The sequence below is a fragment of the Hypomesus transpacificus genome, chromosome 24 (assembly GCF_021917145.1).
Source record: "Hypomesus transpacificus isolate Combined female chromosome 24, fHypTra1, whole genome shotgun sequence".
NCBI classification, from domain to species: Eukaryota; Metazoa; Chordata; class Actinopteri; order Osmeriformes; family Osmeridae; genus Hypomesus; species Hypomesus transpacificus.
Window position 1 is genome coordinate 2,919,640 of NC_061083.1, and position 19,239 is coordinate 2,938,878.

At 47.1% G+C, this 19,239-nt stretch overlaps 3 protein-coding genes across 4 annotated transcripts in view; all 3 read right to left on the minus strand.

Moving 5' to 3' along the window:
* Positions 1 to 5,499, minus strand: part of cacna1ba (calcium channel, voltage-dependent, N type, alpha 1B subunit, a) — a 54,467-nt gene extending 48,968 nt beyond the window's left edge. Inside the window, 3 exon segments of the mRNA XM_047048753.1 lie at positions 2,457 to 2,596; positions 3,143 to 3,248; positions 4,554 to 5,499. Of these exon segments, the coding sequence (XP_046904709.1) occupies positions 2,457 to 2,596; positions 3,143 to 3,248; positions 4,554 to 4,783 (476 nt within the window). The 5' untranslated portion in view covers positions 4,784 to 5,499.
* Positions 5,500 to 5,920: 421 nt separating this feature from the next.
* On the minus strand, positions 5,921 to 13,533 carry ehmt1a (euchromatic histone-lysine N-methyltransferase 1a). Of its 2 annotated transcripts, none has more exons than XM_047048479.1 (23): positions 13,426 to 13,533; positions 12,996 to 13,104; positions 12,565 to 12,905; positions 12,371 to 12,473; positions 11,914 to 12,249; positions 11,284 to 11,429; positions 11,013 to 11,156; positions 10,583 to 10,890; positions 10,262 to 10,345; positions 10,090 to 10,178; positions 9,886 to 9,992; positions 9,582 to 9,704; positions 9,344 to 9,445; positions 9,092 to 9,196; positions 8,434 to 8,588; positions 8,031 to 8,198; positions 7,789 to 7,933; positions 7,599 to 7,676; positions 7,321 to 7,436; positions 7,101 to 7,187; positions 6,794 to 6,872; positions 6,483 to 6,658; positions 5,921 to 6,353 (listed from the first exon to the last, which is right to left on the minus strand). In XM_047048479.1, exons 2-23 carry the CDS (start codon positions 13,042 to 13,044, stop codon positions 6,188 to 6,190), a joined length of 3,207 nt encoding a protein of 1,068 aa, XP_046904435.1. In that variant the 5' UTR covers positions 13,045 to 13,104; positions 13,426 to 13,533; the 3' UTR covers positions 5,921 to 6,187. The 2 variants fall into 2 exon arrangements, with proteins under 2 accessions (XP_046904435.1, XP_046904434.1); XM_047048478.1 differs by having other exon boundaries at positions 7,321 to 7,469.
* A 428-nt stretch (positions 13,534 to 13,961) lies between these two features.
* On the minus strand, positions 13,962 to 19,114 carry arrdc1a (arrestin domain containing 1a). The gene is made up of 8 exons (XM_047048475.1): positions 18,935 to 19,114; positions 17,609 to 17,719; positions 17,313 to 17,363; positions 16,540 to 16,694; positions 16,269 to 16,451; positions 15,927 to 16,106; positions 15,308 to 15,836; positions 13,962 to 15,011 (listed from the first exon to the last, which is right to left on the minus strand). Exons 1-8 carry the CDS (start codon positions 19,050 to 19,052, stop codon positions 14,968 to 14,970), a joined length of 1,371 nt encoding a protein of 456 aa, XP_046904431.1. The 5' UTR covers positions 19,053 to 19,114; the 3' UTR covers positions 13,962 to 14,967.
* Positions 19,115 to 19,239: the final 125 nt, after the last annotated feature.

Below are 19,239 nucleotides of genomic sequence, written 5' to 3' on the forward strand. Positions count from 1 at the left end.
TCTCTTTCCAAGCACTCAGTCTGGAATCACAGTCTCCATTTATCTCCGACAGCTGGAGAACAGTTAGTCCCATAACGCATGTTTGAGTCTGAGGATATCAATAATACTATTGCTTACTCACTGACGCAAACTTTGTAGAGTACCGTCACAACCTTCAGGCAACGTAAACAAAAATGCATTGCTATCAGCTCTGCCACGTTGTTAATCTCTGACTTTCTTATGAAACTCTGCAAGAAAACACATTTTACAACTGCAGGAATAATAATGTGACATGGCAAGCTCTTTGCTTCCTTCCCAACGGTACCTCCATTTCACCTAGATTTATTCTACCCAATAACTTCAACCATAAATGCGCGTCATTATTGACGGGTCTATTGAGGGAAGGACACTCAAATTGTACTCCCCCAAGTCTCTCGAGATGGAGCAAGATTGCGTGAGGAAATGCAACCTCTGCAAGAAATCTTTTTCTCTTTCTGGAAAGTGAAGCAATAACTGCAAAACATGACAACAAGTAACACGAGAGCCAGTTCGTATACAGCGACAACTTTAAGTAAAGTCATGGACCAAAGCCAAAAACAAATTGACTCTGATTCGGCATGACTTTTCAGTCATTCTCACAGTGAGGATTTAGATTTAGGCGCGAGAGCAATTTCACTTTTCAAACCGACATTTTGCATCATGAGACAACTCGTTAGAGCTAATTGATGGCGGACGGGGCTGAAGTTGCAACATCAACAACGTGACACCGTCTAAAACCCTACTAAGTCCTAACGTGGTGCAGATGGCACGGCCTAGGGTCTCCCAGCCCGAGAGAGAAGCTGCTTTGATCCACACAGCTATAAAGAAGAGCGCTGAAGTGAATCTATTCCCCCTGCGTTTGGTTCAATACCCTATTGATCTGGGTGGGAGCGCGGCGAGGCTGATATATGCTCTTATTAGCGACTCCAAACGTCTTATTGGAGCATGTTAAAGGTCTGGCTCTGCCTGCAGTTGCCCTCACCCAGCCCTCTCATTCACTAGACCACCAAACCTGATTAGCAGGATCATCAAACGTGCCCCTTGGGCCCGAACATGTATGATCCGTAATGGAGTTAGAATGGACCACACCCTGGCCTCGTGTCCGCATTAACGATTCACGAGACTGTACAAGCAATCGTTCCTTCTGATCATTCAATGTCGATCTACATACTGCAGGAACTCTATCGGCATCAGACCATTTGCCACCTTGATAAACCATAAGTGTTCAATTTTCCAATAGTCATTTCACATCTTTCACCATTTACTAGTCATGAAACGGTATCTAATAAAAAATAATTCCGTAATCACAGTTGGCACGGTTTTCGGCGGGCCTTATCTTGTAAGGAAAGAGAGCCTGACTGTTGGAGGATTTTAGCAGGTGGATGCAGCAAATCGTGATCCACGGTCTGTCAGAACCAGGCAGACAACATTGGTCTATCACTCCCCGTATCGTGGCACAGATAAGACAGCCAGACTGCAGCTGTAATGGCCCCCATCCACCACCCAGACCATCAATTATGGTTATCATGTCAGGCCACTCCGGCCCAATTTAATCAAGTCAGCCCCGGACTTTTCCACCGACAGCCCCATCCACACATTGAATAAGTGAATATGGGGCCGGCGAGGGTGACAGGTCCAAGTAGAGGCCTTGACAACCTGTCAATATCCCTCTTGTCTCCCAGGTTACAGTATGAGCAGACTGGCAGAGTCTTTGTCCTGGCTATCTCCCACAAACACGGCGTTGTGTGCTTACCATGGAACGAGTGGGAATATTACCTTTCCTCACTAACTGTTTCCCACTGTTTTTCGCTTGAACAAAAGGTGTGCTCACTGGAAATGGCTCCCAGTGGGTGGAGAGAAGTGGCTAGCCCTGTTTATTGCGATGAGGTGTTGAGCTGACGCAAGCCCCAAAAGATAGGGCCAAATACATCTCGGAGCCATTAGGTAGAACAGGCCAGGACAATCCCTGGTGGGGCGAGCAACTACCCAGGGACTCTCTCCAGCGTAACAGCCATCTTCCTTCATTACCCCCACCCCCACCTTGCTATCCACTCCCTCCCCTCCACCCATCAATTCCCCCATGGACCCTCATGGAGGCATAGCTTCCTACCACTGGAGATCCACTCCTGTTTCGGGGACAATATTTCCTTACGCTGTTTGACGTTCCATTCTGATGTGACCGTGATGTGTAGCTTCCAAAATCCCATGCTCTACGATAAGTCTGCCGTTTGCAATTTGATATCGTCACAGGATTCGATCTTACCCATCAACAACAACTGTACGCCGTGCCCTGGTCATTAGAAGAAGGAACAACACGTGCACACACATGCACACACACGCACTCACACACACATTAACAGTGGACTTCCTCATTAATCCACACAGACCATCAGGTCTGTCAATTGTGCTGCTGCATGAGCCATTAGCTCAGTACTCACCCTGTTAAGACGACCACAAAATCCATTACATTCCAGCCATTACGGAGGTAGGTGCCTTTGTGAAACGCAAACCCAAGGGCGATGATCTTGATGCCGGCCTCAAAACAAAATATTCCAATGAAGTAGGGCTCTGTATCATCCTATTGAAATAAAAAAAAAAAAAATAATAATTTAATTGACTGTGAATGACTCACTTCACAAGGCAAGAGCCTTGCTTTGCACATTCAAGCCCTGGAAGTGGTATCCATTGGATATCTTCAAATGATCATACAGCTACATCAGTTTGGCAGGCTCGGTCTTTTGCTCATCTGAGAAAAGTCAATCAAGGAGGAAGGGCAGCTGTGAGAAACTGTTTCTGAACAAGTGACATTTTCCTTCTTAAAACAACTCTGCCCAGATAGTGCCTTTGATTGGGCAAAAGAGCTCCCAGCTCCTTACCCTTTAAATGGTCTGCCTTAACGGCTGAGTTCAATTGGGATCCTAAGGTGGCTATAATCTAGGTGGATCAGTAGGAGCGTCTGATACTTGCTAGCCTACAGAGAGGCTGTAAGGAAGACCCCCCGAGAACACACGCATTACGATAGCATGGCATGTTCACGCTTTCCGGTCAAAGTCATTGAACGCGTGTGCATTTCACAGCATGTACACTGACCGGCCGGTATCGTTGACCCTAGTGAGATACTCACCAGGCGTTCTGACATGGGCGTCTTGTCGCTAGCAGGCAGGTGCTGCTCCAGGGCCAGAACGATGCAGTTGGCTATGATGGTGGCCAGGATCATGTACTCAAATGGAGTGAGAAGGGTTAAGAAAGAAAACAGGAAACGGGAAAACATCTAGAAACATCTGTAAGGCTGGACGCATGAACAATAAAGAGAGACAGGTGAGGGAGGAACGTGGGAAGGGGAACCGAGAGACAAAAAAAGCAGGACGTCAACCAGCAGGTCTGGTCATCAACATTTCAAAGCTACTCAGGTGAAACCTCGAGGGCGTTCAGTGAGCAGAGAGGTCCTCCACCTTCAAGAGTCTAGGAGGGACTTGGAAAGGTTCATGGGCATGATTTTACTAGCTGCTGCTGTTCCTGTAATTAGCCCATGGCCACTGTGACGATGAGTTGGTGCAGATGGTCTCCTCTGGAGACTGTACACTGTGAAGAATCCAGAGGGATATCACCACCATCAACTCAAGGCCAAGATGCATCATGGGTTGGTACAATTGCGGGCCTACTTTGGGTTTCAGTTATTTCTAGACCTATGCTTCCTTGACTCTGTGGGCTATAGGCTGCAGGCTAGAGTACAAAAACAATACATCTAATCCATTGGAACTGTAGTAGTTGAAACTGCAAAGATAAGCTGCAGTTTCATAGAGGTTAACTCAGTGCCAGGGGTAACCAACCAGTTATGTAAGTAATGGATCCCATAATGCAACCTAATGTGAATTAATTGCTATAGCTCAAACGTTCATTACACAAGTTGATGCATAGTTTTTCAGGGCTGAACATGATCTGCATGTGTACAAAAAAAACTGAATGTTATTGTTATGGCTGTCTGCTTTAATGCGGTGCCCATGGCTGTTTCCGTTTATTAAACAGGTTTGATCCTTATAGCTTTACCGCCGTTGTAAACAGCAGTTGAGCGTGGGTGAGTTCAGGACCTTGGAGAGCACCCATCCTTAAACTTGGAAATCTTGGGCCATTGTAAGACTAACAGAATTAGATTTAAAATGACATATAAGGACATCGGTGTAAACCACACTAAGGTAGACTACTCTCAATGGCTGAATCACATCATTTCAAGCAATGGTTTGCACTAAGCCATGCACACACCCATCCAGTTTGAGAGTCACTAGCGTAATAACCAATGGCCTAACGCTAACTTAGGCTACTTCCCAAATAACCTACATTTAAAGGAACACGGGGTTAATGGTAAATTACTCAACAATTATCTATGAGCATCTTAACCGGGGCCTAAGGCAGTGAACTACAGAGAAAAGGTCATTGCACTCTAGACTACCTATGTTCCATCATTTCAAGTCATAAAATGAAATTGAAACAACAAGTCAAACTTTGTCAGCGATGTGGATAACCGATTATAAGGATATGGCCACTCTGTAATCTTTTTGGCGTATTTTCGTATTATGTTATCCTCGCTGAAGATGAAGAGAGACCGGTTGACAGTGAGGAAGTTTTGCTTAACAGGTATGGGGTTGTATATAGCCATTGTTCTGGCTCTTTGAGCCATCGTTTGCTTGTAGACCCTGGGGCCGCTTGGGGGGCCTGGAGGCTTGATGCCCCCTCTCCGTCCGGAAAGATCATCTTCGAAGCGAGCCATTGTAGAACTGCACAGATCTTGTAGAAAAAATCCAAACTGAGGCTAGATAAGAGACACAGAAGCAGCATCACAACACGCACTGCTGTTCCAGCCACGAGTCCCGTTTGCTGTGTGTAATGTCCAAGAGAAAATTCAAGGAACATTAAAAAATAAAAAGCTTTTGCTATGTTCTTCAGAGCTTCGGGTGGATTACGTCCTTTCTTGAACTCTCCATATTTTCGGTGTTCCAAATATCCCAAAAGAATGGAACTTTAAGGAGAAAGTTTAGGTTTCCATGTCACAATCTTCCATATGTTATTCACTGAATGGTCACATATTATGGAGTACGCATCCTTTTTAGAGGCGCCCAGTTTTACAAACAGACGCGGAGATGTGCAAGCAAAACAATTCCTATCATTCACAGATGGCATGCCAGAAGGACTGTTCAGACCGCAGCGCTAACTCACTACCTCAATACAAAAACATGCAATCATCTGGCATCTCCTCTTTGACTGGAGCCTAAAGCCGTATAGCGGGTATAAGTTTGCATTGTTTATTACCTCAACCCATATTCCTCAAGAAGACGAGACATCTATCACGGTACACCCCATCAATCTTCCTGTATGTTCAAGCAAATTGTAGAGAGAAATTCCAGGTTTGGCACCTCTGCTTCCGTTAAATCACTGGCAGCGTATAATGTAACCACTTTCTCCAGCCAGTGTTCCTTATGAATTGACCCACGTGACTTAAAATACGCCAGTCAGTGGCTCCACCTGAACGGTCTCTGTATCCATAGCACCAGGCAGGGAGGAGAAGGGAAAGAGCGTCCGGTCTCCCCGGCAGCGCGCGCTAATCACGGGTGCTCCATCACGTCAGTTAATGGAAGGAAACTTAAATGATCGCATGCATGATTAAAGCATTAATTATTAGTATTATTATGCAGATTTCAAAGGCGCCGCAATGTTGCTGTGGTCCCCTGCTCGTGTTTTGGATCGGGCGGGGTTTTGATAATAATGGTACCAGATACATGCACTGTAACATCTCTCGATTGCTGTCAAAATCGTTACGCATAATAATAATTTGAAGTTTGGTCTGCAAAATACATGATACGACTGAGACAGAAGACAAGTGAAAGGAAACACGTATCACATGAAACAATCAGGTTTTAAATATTGTTTATTGCTATTTCAGCATTAAAAAGGTAGCATTCGTCACCGTCTAGACCAGACACACAAAAAAGACCTGTCTCTTAAAAGCGTTTAAAACGAAGCGTTATGTACTGTAGACCTCTACCTAAAACATGGGGATATGATGCTGACTGCTACAGGTCGAAAAGGGGAGATATCGCAGGAAAAAAAGATGGAGATGGGGGAGGCACACGTGGGCTGGGCTGAGAAGTTATCGGTTCTACGCAACGTTATTTTGTTATAACTCCATTTGTGCAGTTGATGGCTGTGCTGGGCTCGTGCCCTTATCTGGGCTCTTGGCTCTCTGGGCTAAGGCAGCAGCAGAGTGTCGACACTTAGGAGAACCACAGTGACAGCTGTAGTATTTACCCTTGATCCTCCAGTAGTTATCTCCATAGTCAAACCTACATTGGACAACACAAAATACACCGACATCAGTCCACAAGCTGAAGTCATTCAACCTACTTCCCATCACAGCATTTACGCGAGTATTTATGTCCGTCTGTCTAACTGGTTGAGTGGTAAGGTCTCACCCAATCTGTTCCCCTGCTAGGATGGGCTTTCGGGAGAAGAAAGCTATACGTGGGAAGCGCAGGTCTTGATGCATGGTGAACACTCTCACAGCCAACAGGTTAGGATCACACAGGTGGTTAATGAATCGGCCAATGTTGCCAAACAGCCGGGCATCGATGCAGTGTGCATCTCCCACCTGTAAGAGGAACCAGAGTGTCGTTTCGAATCGGTGGAATGGTGTGCTCTCCAGCATCCCCTGTTGGCTGAATGTGTTTATGTGACGCAATTGTGTAACTTGAAACACAATGTTGTTGTTCATTTCTGTGTTCACCTTGTTGTCTAGGGTGAAGAGGAAGGAGTCGATTTCCCTGCCATCTGCTTCGGCGTCGGTTATGATCTCCCCTACGTACCTGGGATTGAAAAGGGCCTGTCAGATAAGATCTGTGACGCTGGTAAGTACAGAGAACATTCCCGTATGGACATCTGACGCGAGTGGAGCGCTTCACAAAACAGTAAACCTGCATGCGTGCGTCACGGACAACGGCAATCTTTTGTGTGTAACCAAAGAGCTCTCAGAAGGTGCCCGGGAAGAGAACCAAACCTGCGTACGACACTTTCATTCCTCCAAAACGACTTACTCGCAGATAAAAGATCCTTGAGGGATGTCCTGCAGCGCCCTCACTCCCCAGCCCATCTTCTTAGTCTTATACAGCTGAAGATGGACTCTGGAAAACGAACCGACACACGAGACAACCGCTCAGTGGGCTGCAACTGCAAATGGCTGTGTCACTCCTGCCACGGCGTCTGAAGGAGTGTCACATGCTGACCGAAAAGACAGGAAGGGGGGTCAACCTTTACCTCAGGCCGTTTTGTACCACGCGATTCCGGCAGGTTCTCCAGCAGGAGCAGGCGTGATTACACTCAAACAGGACGGGAGGCTCCTTGAGACAGAAGTCCAGTGGTAGACGGCCCTCCTGAGGGGAACACAGTCGAGCGTGGTGGGCGTTCTGCACTTGGAATCGCAGCAGAACGGGCGCCGAAGAAATCGTCAAGAATAACTCGTTTCGGTGGGGGGGGGGGGGGGGGGGGGGGGGGGGGGGGGGGGGGGGGGGGAGGGGGGGTTAGCGTGGACTTACTTTGTCGTACCAACATTGCAGACTCAGTTGACCACACATGCAGTTGTTGGAGGAGCAGTCGTCCGTACACAGGCAATGCTGAAACGGAGAGGGGGGCTTTTCACTGGAGAGCGTATTGCAATCGCTCATGCAAAAGCCGACAAAAACCATCAACATCCTTTGAAGCGTTCGCCGTGACCTTGAGCCTCACCTGCAAGTGGGTGATGTCCTTGTCTATGTTCATCGGGGACGTAACACAGCTGTCAGGGATGTATTTGAAGTTCTCAGGACAGGGCTCGCTGTCCACCCCATTCACACAGGTTATAGGGATAGCCTCGTACCCGCGGGAGATGTCCCTAGAGACGAGAGACACGTTTAACCACGGGGGGTGTCCAAAAGCGCGATTTCTACCCGTTAATGGTCCGTGTGGGCGGCCAAGCCCCGCCGTCGCACCTGCACAGAACTCTCTCTCCAACACTGTCCCTGCCTCTCCTGGCATCAGTCAGCTTCTTGTTGGTGTTGAGTGCCCCCCACACCTTGGAGTTGTAGACACAGCAGTCCAGGGGGGTCTCGCCCTCGCTGTTCCTCAGGTTCACGTCTCCTCCCCGAGATAGAAACAGCCTGGGAAGATGGGGGGGGGGGTTGTCTTCGGTTATATTTTCACCCACCAATCAGCTCAGACACATCACAGTGATCGCTGGTGTGCAGCAGTGAATACTAATTCTCTCAAAACATATTTTCATGTAGAGACGCATCCAGTCGATATTTCTTTTTTTTCCACTAAGTTAGGGCAATGGTAACAATCTTCTTTGGAAGAGTATCCTGACTCGGAGACGTGAGGTCGTCGTGTACTCACGTCACACAGTCTAGTTGGTTCTCCCTGGCGGCGATGTGGAGAGGAGAGTCCCCATGGATGTTGACAGCATGGAGGTCACAGCGTGCATCCAGCAGCTGCTGAGCGATGTCATCAGAACCAGACAGGGCAGCCCAATGCAGGCAGATGTTCTCTTCCTGGACACAGGTCATGGGTCAATTTAGGTTTAGATACAGTTATTGTACAGGGGGAAAGTACAAAGTTTAGAATGCACCATATGTGCCCTTTTGTTCAAAAATGAGCATGGGAGAGATTGTTAAAATACATTTTAGACACTATTTTATGAAGCATGTTCGCATCTTTTCTCGTTCATTGTTGCTCAGACTTTTGTCTGTCTTTCAGAAGTCATTCATCAGTTTTCAAGGTATTAGCCCCTTTTCAAAAGGAAAAAGGTAAATGCTCTTGAACCTGAACTGCACGACACACACACACACACACACACATCCGTAACCACGCTGAAGGGACAATTATGCACCCCATGGGAAGCCTCGTGTCAGAGGACTGACCTAGCTGCCCTGAGAGAGCTGTGAGAACAGACGGCAGCCGGGTGATGGTATATGGCCAGGCCTGGTGCATAAGACAGGTATGCATGTGTGTGTGTGTGTGTGTGTGTGTGGGAGTAAAGGCTTCCTGCTGTGACCTTGTCTCTGATGTTCACATCAGCCCCCCTGGAGAGGAGCAGCTGGACCAGCTCTCGGTGTTTATACTCGATGGCCCAGGTGACGGCCGTCCAGCCGCCGTCGTCCTGAAAAACAAACGCACCCCCTGTCACTGGGATGTACAGCAGGACATAAACGACCACGTTCGGTTTTGTTTTCTCTGTCTGGCAGTTTCTCTCTCTGGCAGTATTTCTAAAAGGCTCGTGAGGACACAGACGATCGTAAACGTGTACCTGGCAGTTGACGTATTTGAATGCCTTAGGTAGCACATGCTGCACCACATCATAATGTCCCAGTTTGGCTGCCAGATGAAGACAGGTGGAGCCCTTGAAGTCCTGTGGGAGACGGGGGCCAGACTGTTCACTCTATTTTCCATTCATTCGGTTCATCCAAAGCATGACTCTTGGGTTGTCTGGCCCAATGCCAGCAGTGGGGTTTGGTCGAAGGGATGACTGTGTAGAGAGGACCAACCTTGTGGCTGACGGCTGCCCCAGCCCTCAGCAGGTACTTGACAGTTTCCAGGTGGTTGTTCTCACACGCGTCCATCAGGGGCGTCCTCTGCTCCTCATCCGACATGTCCAGGTTGGCCCCGGCCTACAGGAGCCAGGCACACACACACACACATCACTCCTACCCCGTATCTGCTAGTACCTCCTGCAAACTTGCCACAGTTTGTATCGAGTTTGTACTCGTCGAAGACATTCACTCCGTGGGTCTCCGGCGAGCCGAATCAAGTGGACCCCCGAGCCTGCTGCGCGGCGGAGTCTCGGCTCACCTGGACCAGCATGTGGCAGATCTCGTGGTGCCCCTCGACAGCTGCTGCATGCAGGGCGGTGCGCTTGTTCTGACTCTCCATCAGGAAGTTGGGGTCTTTTCCTTCCACTGGAACACAAAAGCGGATCATGTCTTTTCAATGATGTACAGGAGGTATTATGACTGTGCTTGATGCTGCGACGAGACGATCCTGCCATGGCTTTACCCAGAAGATGGATGACTTTCTGAAGCTCCCCCTCTTTGGCAGAGACGTACAACTGCTTTGTGGGGTACTTCACTTTCTTTGGCTTTAAACTAGAAGACAAGAAAGCAGGTTATAAATCCTTTTTAGAGCGCACTCAAAAGCGATATCCAAAGGCAGCACGACACAAACATACTTTTCATCATCCAGTGCCATCAGAATGTTTTCAAGGGACTCTTTACTTGGGTCTGACCCACTACCCCCAAGCTCCCTCTTCAACCTGGAACAAGAAAACACCCACACGTGATTTCAAGAACACACAAGGTACACCTTCTACAGTACAAAAATAAATAAAGAAGAAAAAGAGAGAGAGAGAGGCAGTGAAAGAGAGAGAGAGAAAGAGAGAGACAGAGACAGAGACAGAGAGAGAGAGAGAGAGAGAGAGAGAGAGAGAGAGAGAGAGAGAGAGATAGGGAGATAGAAACAACAGAGATGGCATGAAAGAGACAGAGCGTACTTGACGGGGGAGGCTGCTCTCCTCCTCTCAGGCTCTGTGGTCTTCTTCGCCCGGAAGACCTGCGGCACAGCCGGCACCAGCGCCGGGGCGGGCAGAGTGGCCATGCTGGTCTCGGTGGGCACGGCAGGTCTAGGGTCAGGCTGGGGCACAGAGGGCACAGGGTGGGGCTTGGAGACCGTGACCTCGTGGGCGCCGGTGGCGTCCTCGCCACAATGAGGGCAGAAGCTACGCTCCTTGATCATGGAGGCACAGGCCCGGTGGTAGCGGTGAGAGATGCTGCCGTACGGACGGCACTCCATGAAAGTCCCCTGGGGAGGGAACAAGTGGGCTGCCGGTTAAAATATTGGGAGTATCTGGACTCAAGGGACATGGAAGACAGCCTTATATATCGCTCTCGAAAACATCTGGTGGAGTTGTTTCGTCCACTGACCAGTCTGCAGAAGAGACCACAGCCAGGGCAGCACTGGTGTTTGACCATGCCAGCGCGGTGGTCCTCGCACAGGACCAGCAGGTGGACCGTGTTGGACGGCCGCATCAGCTGGTGCTTCACTACGCTTCGCTGGCACCGACTCACCTGAGGCGAAAACGGGATGAGGAACAACAACAAGAAAAGGTGTAAAATGATCCTCGGTCTAGGCTTGCCAAACCGAAATGGTTGAAGAAGGCGCGGCGGGGGCTGTTAGGATTAGGGTTAGACAGACCTGGCCATCGATGCTCTCCGTGGCCATGCAGGTCTGCTCTGAAAGGGAGGGGCTGTGGCCTCGTGAGGGGGTCTCCATACGGCAGCAGCAAAGAGGCAGCTCTTCAGCCAGGTCTGTCTCCGTCACCTCTGTGTCTACTGCTAAGCCTGCGTCGCCGACCAGACCAACACACAAGCAGTCCGACATCACGAAAACAAGCTGTCATTCGATACTTGTTTACAAAAAACATCACAAAAAGTATCAGACAGGTTTTCGAGAATTGTCACGTGGATATTTTAAGTACTTCCATAGATCCACAGACTCTGCAGGGAGCTAATCTCAACTATCAGCATGCTTGTTCAACCAGTAAAACAATTGGAACTCTGTTCTATTCTTCTCTTAGTCCATATGCAAATGACCACACCAGCAAGGACAGGCAATCAGTACGTGTCCCTTCCCCCTCTTTCTGAAGTGAGGAGATTTAAAGACGTCAACCTACTGCAAATTTGCTTTCCTTCAAAGTCCATGCCCTTAGAACCTCAGAATTGACTATACTTTTATTTGTTATATCTTTGTGAATTACATGGGTTTTATAAGCAAATGTCAGCCAGAACTTCACAGAACCATTATTTGACAAAAATCAGTCCTCACCTGATTGTGAAGGTGAGAACAGCTCTTCCTGTGCTTTCAGGTCCAAAGAGTCCAAAGCCAGTTCTGTGTATTCCTGGCTGCAGCCCTTCTCAATGTTGTCCTCCACTTTAATCCCAGTGAGGCAGTTTGTTTTCTCCCTGTCCCCTTTGGCTCTCGTGGCCTCCTGGCTCTGCATATCTTCTGTGTGTCTCACAGCTCCGTTCTTCTCCACGTTGCTGTGTGTGGCCCTGCTAACAGACGGTCCTGGGACTGGCTTCCCCTGTGGCTTCCCTACCTTCGTCTTCTTCTTGGGGACAAAGTTATACAGGCCCATCTTCCTCTTCCTCCGCTTGGTTGCTGTGGGGAGTCGAGAAAGGTGAGTTAAGCCGATACACTGAAAGGATATCACCTATTGTTCCAAAATGTTTGTGTGGTAAAAACAAACAAAACATGGAAAGTTCCTTTAGGGTTTGCTGACCTGGCTGTGGCTTGTTCTGAGGAAGCCTTATCTGAGACGTTGTCAGGGATATTGACTTTTCGGTCTGTGTCATGATCGACTTGGCTCCTTTCTTGACAGGGGGCTACGGGAGGACAAAACAGTCAGCTGAAAAAGTCCCAAACTGAACATGCGTTTCAAGTGTGTCAAACCAGTGTCATTCTAGAAGTCCGTACCTTCGGTGTCGCTGCGGATGAGACGTCCACAGGCTTCAGCGTGCTTTGTTTTATGCTGGACATGACCGACTCCAGAGAGGGAGAGCCTGGGGCCAGAGCTTTAGACCCCCCTGCAACAGCAACCCCTCCTCCCATACCGGCCCCAATAGGGGCAGCTCTCAATTGTTGACTATGCAAACGATGATAGTTAGGACTGAGGGCCTGCGTATGGAAGGTTGTAATCTTTAACTGGGTCGAGGGCTTTGGAGGCCTGGCTTTTGCACCTTCACTGACTTCTCTACCTTCCATGGCCTTCCGAGGGGGATCTTCTGGGGTCTTCACTCCAGCCTCACCAACACCACCTGAAATGTTGTGGTCTAATATGAATCATCACACATTGCATTTACCGAGCCCTGAAAGTGTGAGGCGAACCGGACCTGTCTGGTACTGACCGTGGGAGGTGACCTCACTTGCTTCCTTCAATTTTGATGTCTCCTTCATTTCCTCAGATTGCTCTGGGCCCCGTCTCCCTCGCACAGGTTTACACAATCACCCGCCAGGCTGAAAATACACCACCAAAATCAATACATTTCCACACAAGTTCAGCACATTGCTGGACTATAACTTTCCCATCCTGCCATGTTTCTGAAATGGAAGCATCCCATCCATAACTGAAACAATGTCTAGACATAAAAGGAAAGCCTGGAAAATAGTGATTTAAACAAGCGCAAAACAAGCTCAACCGGTTACAAAACATTCACAAGCAGGCGCAGTAAATCTGTACATGCATGCAGATAAAACCTCCACGATGCACTAAGTAGAAAGCTATAAGATTCAGGGCTAGAGTCCTGCAAAAGTTAGAGCAACAAAGTAACTTCCTACCAGCTCGGTCGGAGACTGGAGTTGTTGAGAGAGAGAGAGTGAGAGAGAGGGGGGCAGGGGAAGTATGCCAGTTTCCCCTTCCTTCCCCACCCTTTCAGCCAGTCATGTGACTAGGCTGCTCCCCATTGGTTCCTCCACAGAGCATGCTCAGTCGGCTCCCTGCTGTTCGACACGTGCCTCTGCTCGCTCCTTTCTTCTTTCTGAAGCAGCAGTACAGGGGCTGGCCAGTCGGTGGCATCACTTTCTCACACAAAGACCCACTTCACTGAAAGCACTTCTAGAAGCTCCCCCCCCCCCTCCCCCCACTCATCCACACATTGTTTTTTATTACACATGATCATTTCTTTATAGATGTCCTCACATGTAATAGTCTGGAATTAGTCACTGGGTGTAGTTTTGCCTGTACATATTCCCACATTAAAACTCAATTTGTATGCAAATGTAAAATACTGTGTGATTTTGCTCTACAGTTGAGAAATGAAGTTGTGTTATTGTGCAAAGTACATCTGCGACATAACAAAATGAATTGCGCAGAATTGCTGATGATAAATAGTTTATTTTTTTGTGATATCAATAAATAAACATTTGTACACAATGCAGTGTATGCAACACACATTTTGTAACTAAAAGTGTCCAGTCAATTGTAAAGTCAATTCCATAAAGAACAGAGAGCTAAATACCTTCCTAAAACACACAACAACTAACCCTTCGTAAAGACATACAATGTGGCACATCATATGGCTGGTTTATCAGATGAGAGGAACTGAAACAAACAACTCCTGATTATGATCCTGAGGGAAGGCTAAAGCTAATAATAGTGTCTACTACTAGGTATGAGCAGCAATGTGTTGTTTTGTCCCATGTTTATTAGATTGTAAAAAGGAAAACATGACATGGATTCCTCATTCATAAAAGCTACCTATACCATCAAATAATATCAAACGCAAAACCGTCGATAACCAGTCTACAGTGGAAGGACAAACTTCAAACGGACGTCCAAATCTACATGCTAGTGATTTGATAAGCAAATCAGCAAAACCTTCTCTGCTGCTACTCCTTTGTAAGATCACAAACAGTTCTCTTATTCAACACCATATCTAAAGCAAAACAATAGAGAACATCACACACTGAAGATTAATAACATTGATAAAATACAATTCAAAAATCAAAACAAGTATTGTCGATTGTGAGCGCCCCTAGAGTACATTAAAACTGTTGTGATTGGGTCATTGGCATCCAGTAGAACAAAGTGTATCCTGCCGATATTAACAAGCAGACTTTGAAGAAGAGAAAAAAAAAAGGTAAAAAGCACTTCCAATATTTCTAACATCACAGATGTCATTTTAAAATCTTCACTCCTTAACCAACCCTTTACTCACAGTATACACCAAAATAACAATCAATATCAACTTCCTGTCATATCCAACAACATCGGTTGTGACAAAATATAACAACATGTGGTGTACTGGTGAGGATTAATAAGAGCAGAACAGTGATCAGATAGCAGTTGCCACCCGGCTTCCTGGATCTCCCGGCTGAACCTTATGTGCTGCCGCTGCAGCTCTGATCATAGGAGGGTGGAGCCTCTGTAAAAGAAAAAGTGTTATCACATATACAAAAAGTGTTATCACACATACAAGCACACACTTTCCTGTAAAAGTCTCTGACAGCATCATGAAAAACCTGAAAGCAACATCAAACCAATCTGGGGTGTGGCTTCATGCTTGTACACTTAAGAACACTTTATCTATCGGTATTCTCTCGTGTTCTAAAACCACACGACCAACTAGCAACACACCACACCTAATAGTCCAACAAAATGATTGTTATGAGGCTAATTCATCTTAAGTGTATTTCGACATTGCCATTGACCACTGCTCACCTGGAAGAGTGGGATACAGCTGGAAGTGGGATAATGACCGACCGAGCGGGTATACAGAGTTCCCGTAGTCTGGAGGCAAGAGGGCGGGGAAGGCGATGGGCATGGGGGTGCCCTCAGAGAAGTATGGGGAGCTGACCCCTGTGGCGTCTGTGGAACCAGGCTGGCGTAGATTGGGGGGGAAGGTGACACCTGGGGCATAGCTGAAGGCACAGGGGGACATGGAGGCCTGGGGGACCGAGGGGCCCAGCTGGGAGTTCTTGGTGGGGATGGCCCCTGGGTCGTCACGGTGCTCCTCGGCTGGAGGGGCGCTGGGGGAGGCACACGAAGAGCCTCTCTTCCGGGTGGCGGCGCGGGGGGCTGGCTTGGGAGGAGGGGTGGGGTCCGCGATGGAGACGGGGCGAGCGGCCGGAGAGGAGGCCGGACGAGAGGGTGGGGCTTCCTTGAAGGACTTTTGGGACTTCTTGTCCAGCGAGACATTTCCGACGTGGATGGGAAGGGTCAAAGTGGCATCCGCAGACTTCAGGGTGACCTACAAAAGCACGAGGGAGAACGTTAGTGTGAGGAGTGAAAAATAAAACGAATACACCAATTAAAACAGATGTTTTCTTTTGGTGCTTACTTGGATGTAGTATTCTATGGTAATCAGGTTACAGCCGGAGAGGGAGGACTGGGGAAGAGGAGGCATGATGATCTGCTCCTTCCACTCAGACAGCTTGCCGGCCTTCACCCCAGCACCCTCCACCTCCGCAATGGTTTTCTGGTCATAGGTAGGCTTTGATTTGGTCTGGTAGGTCACTCTCTGAAGGAAAGGAGCCAACACACACACACACACACACACAAAAAGATCGAATCAGTGACAGTCCTTTTCCATGATCCACGTCAGCCCATGCTGATACAAATCATCTTCATTGACGACTAAAAACGATGCGAAACATTCAAACCCAAGGGAGACATCTGGTACCTGCATGAGGCTGGCCACCACGGTGCTCGTGGTCCTGCCCGACTGGTTCTGGATCTCTGTGCTGAGCTGGATGACCTGCCCAGGAGTGTAGCCCCGCATGTCCGTCTGGGCCTTCAGAGACACAGTGCCAGTCTTCATCAGCATGTAGCTGAACTTCTTGGTTATGGCTGAGGAACTAGGTTCCTACAAAGACGAAACGGGGGAATGAATGGTTGACTCTGGGGAAACTCCTTTTCACCTCTACGTTGACGCCACGCTGAGACTTTCTCACCTGTATGTCAGGTACTTTGTTCAGATTGAAGAGACTCAGCAGGTAGAAGGGTTTCTCCGTCTTGTAGTCCTTTGCGAAGCGAGGGGTGTCAATAAAAGCCCTAACTCTGTAAATAATCTTCCCATAATTTCCTTCAAAAGATGTAGGCGCAGAGGCTGCAGTGGAAGACACGAGTGATCAAAGTTAGGGCATTTGGACTCATGGGGTCTGCCATGTAAGCAAGAATCACAGACATGTCATACTACCAGACACTAATCATATCTTTCACATCGAAATACAATGAGACTGCAGGTTTCAAATGACTTGACTTAGTATCGACTGAGTATAGGTAAAAGACCGGTTTGGTCGGTTTTGTGGTTTGCAGCACATTAGTACACGCGTGAGAATAGGGTGGAAAGAATGACTGGGTTACAGATAAGATGAGGAATTGACATCATTGTAAATACCATTAACTAGAAGGAGTCAGATGGCTGAGCGGTAAGGGAGTCGGGCTAGTAATCAGAAGGTTACTGGATCGATTCCCCGCCGTGTCAAATGATGTTGTGTCCTTGGGCAAAGCACTTCACCCTACTTGTCTCGGGGGGAATGTCCCTGTACTTATGTCGCTCTGGATAAGAGCGTCTGCTAAATGACTAAATGTAAACTACAGATCTGTCACAGAAAAAGATCGCAACACGTCTGGGCATGTTGGCTTCCAAAGGTAAAACATTGGTAGAAAAGAATGTGGCACGGCCAACATGCTAAGCCGTCGTCACTGAGAGGTCATTCATTACCTGGAATGAAAAACTTGAAGGGAAAGCTGTGGTCTCCCTCTTTCAGTGTTCCTGGGACATAGAGGAACAGATAAGTATCAGTTAGCAGCTTAGACAATGGGCGTAAAAGCTCTCTACACAACACAGTCAATATTGAGCTTTAAAGAATGCTGAATCATATATACACCTTCTGTTGTTTTGATCCTTTGTCATACAAGTAGCCAGGTGTGATTTCCAATAAAGGAGTGTGTAAGAGGGTGATTGAGGGTGAAAGGGTGTGGAGTACCCAACTACGGCCAGAGCAGAGCATAGCCTACCTTTATCTGTCACAATGACCGTGCTGTTAAAGTAAGGCTCCTCCACAGTCCATGCGGTGTCATGGATTTTGCTGGTCACGCCACAGAAGCCATTGCAATTGACTTTGATTGCTTCAGGAAAAAACAAGAGGTGAACACAATGGAAAGATTAGATGGACTTGCACTTTAAACTGGACCCAGACCCACTTGTAAATTCCATGTTATTGTTGCCTTACATGCCTTGTGCTTAAGTAAGTCCATTTTGTACTGTATGGACAGTAGGAGAGAGTATAAGTAGGAGGCATTAGCTACTGAAAGATGTAATTATTTACTGGATACAATCATGTGAAAATCTCATTTGTGTCCAATGAGGAAAGGATCAGATTTCTTGCAAATTGTGATCACTGCAGTTGCCATTGATACCATGTTCCATAATGTCAACACCATGACTCGCATAGCGTCAACCTAACCTGCTTTCTCTGACAAGGAATGTATACAAACCGGAGGCTCAACTTAGAAGTTTAACAGAAACTTGTGGGACACAACTGTTCTCCGTCACAGTGAGGGACCAAAATGGAAATATTTAGTTATATAGAGTTATTTCCCGAAAATACGTCTTCTACGTTGAAACAAATAGCGAGAGAGAGAGGGTGCTTAGTCCAGTCTCAGGAGATCAGTTATTAAATTGATCAGGATCCACCTTTTATATTACTAACAAGGCGATAGGGTTTGGGGTCGTTTTTGCCTCCCTTTGTTTGGCTCTCAAAGGTCATGTGATATTCAAACCAACACTAACATGCATTTAATAACTACACAGAAGTTCATGTAATACTGCTGTTTATTTGTATTTTGTGCATTTTGATCAATCTTAGATCTTAGAATCTTAGAGTAATCACTTTAAAATCCTGAAGAAGTGTTTTGTTACACTAACCGTTGAAGATGGTGGGGACAACCTGTCTGTAAACCTATATTTATTACTAGGGTCAAAAGCTGCTGCTTTTCAGCCACTTGACAGATGGCACCTGATCAAAGTGGATCCTGTTCACACTGAATTTTAAACTACCCATGTCATCTTGATACTCGAAATGGTGGCAGTAGTAAAATGAACCACGTTTTTTTTCTTTTTTTTTCACTTGAGAGATCTAAATCAAACCTAGATAACAAAATATATATAAATGTCAACACATAGTACACTCATATCTTAAATGTTAAACAGAAAATCCCTTTGGGTCACACAATTTGTTTTCAGTGGAGCACTTGTTTAATTTCCACTTCCTGTTTTAGACCTTGTTTTCGCTACAGGTAGGCTACGGCAATTTGAGAAAAACGAAAACCATACAAACATACCTTTACACTGCAGTGGTTCTGCTGTTGTAATTTTCAGGGTGCCTGTGATAGATTCTCCGGGGCTGTAAACATCTTTGTTGTCGGTTAAAATAATATCAAATTCCTGAAGCTTTCCCATGTTTTCTCCCACAAGGAGTGGGTCGAGTGTTGTTCACCTGTGCGCCGATTGTGCCTATATCCAGCCCTCGAAATGACGTCAGTAGCATGCATTCAATGAATTCATTGGCCCCTCCTTTAAAATATTATCGCTTTAACCGGTTACAAGTTAAATATGCTTCTCAACGACTTTGTATCTGTAAAACTAC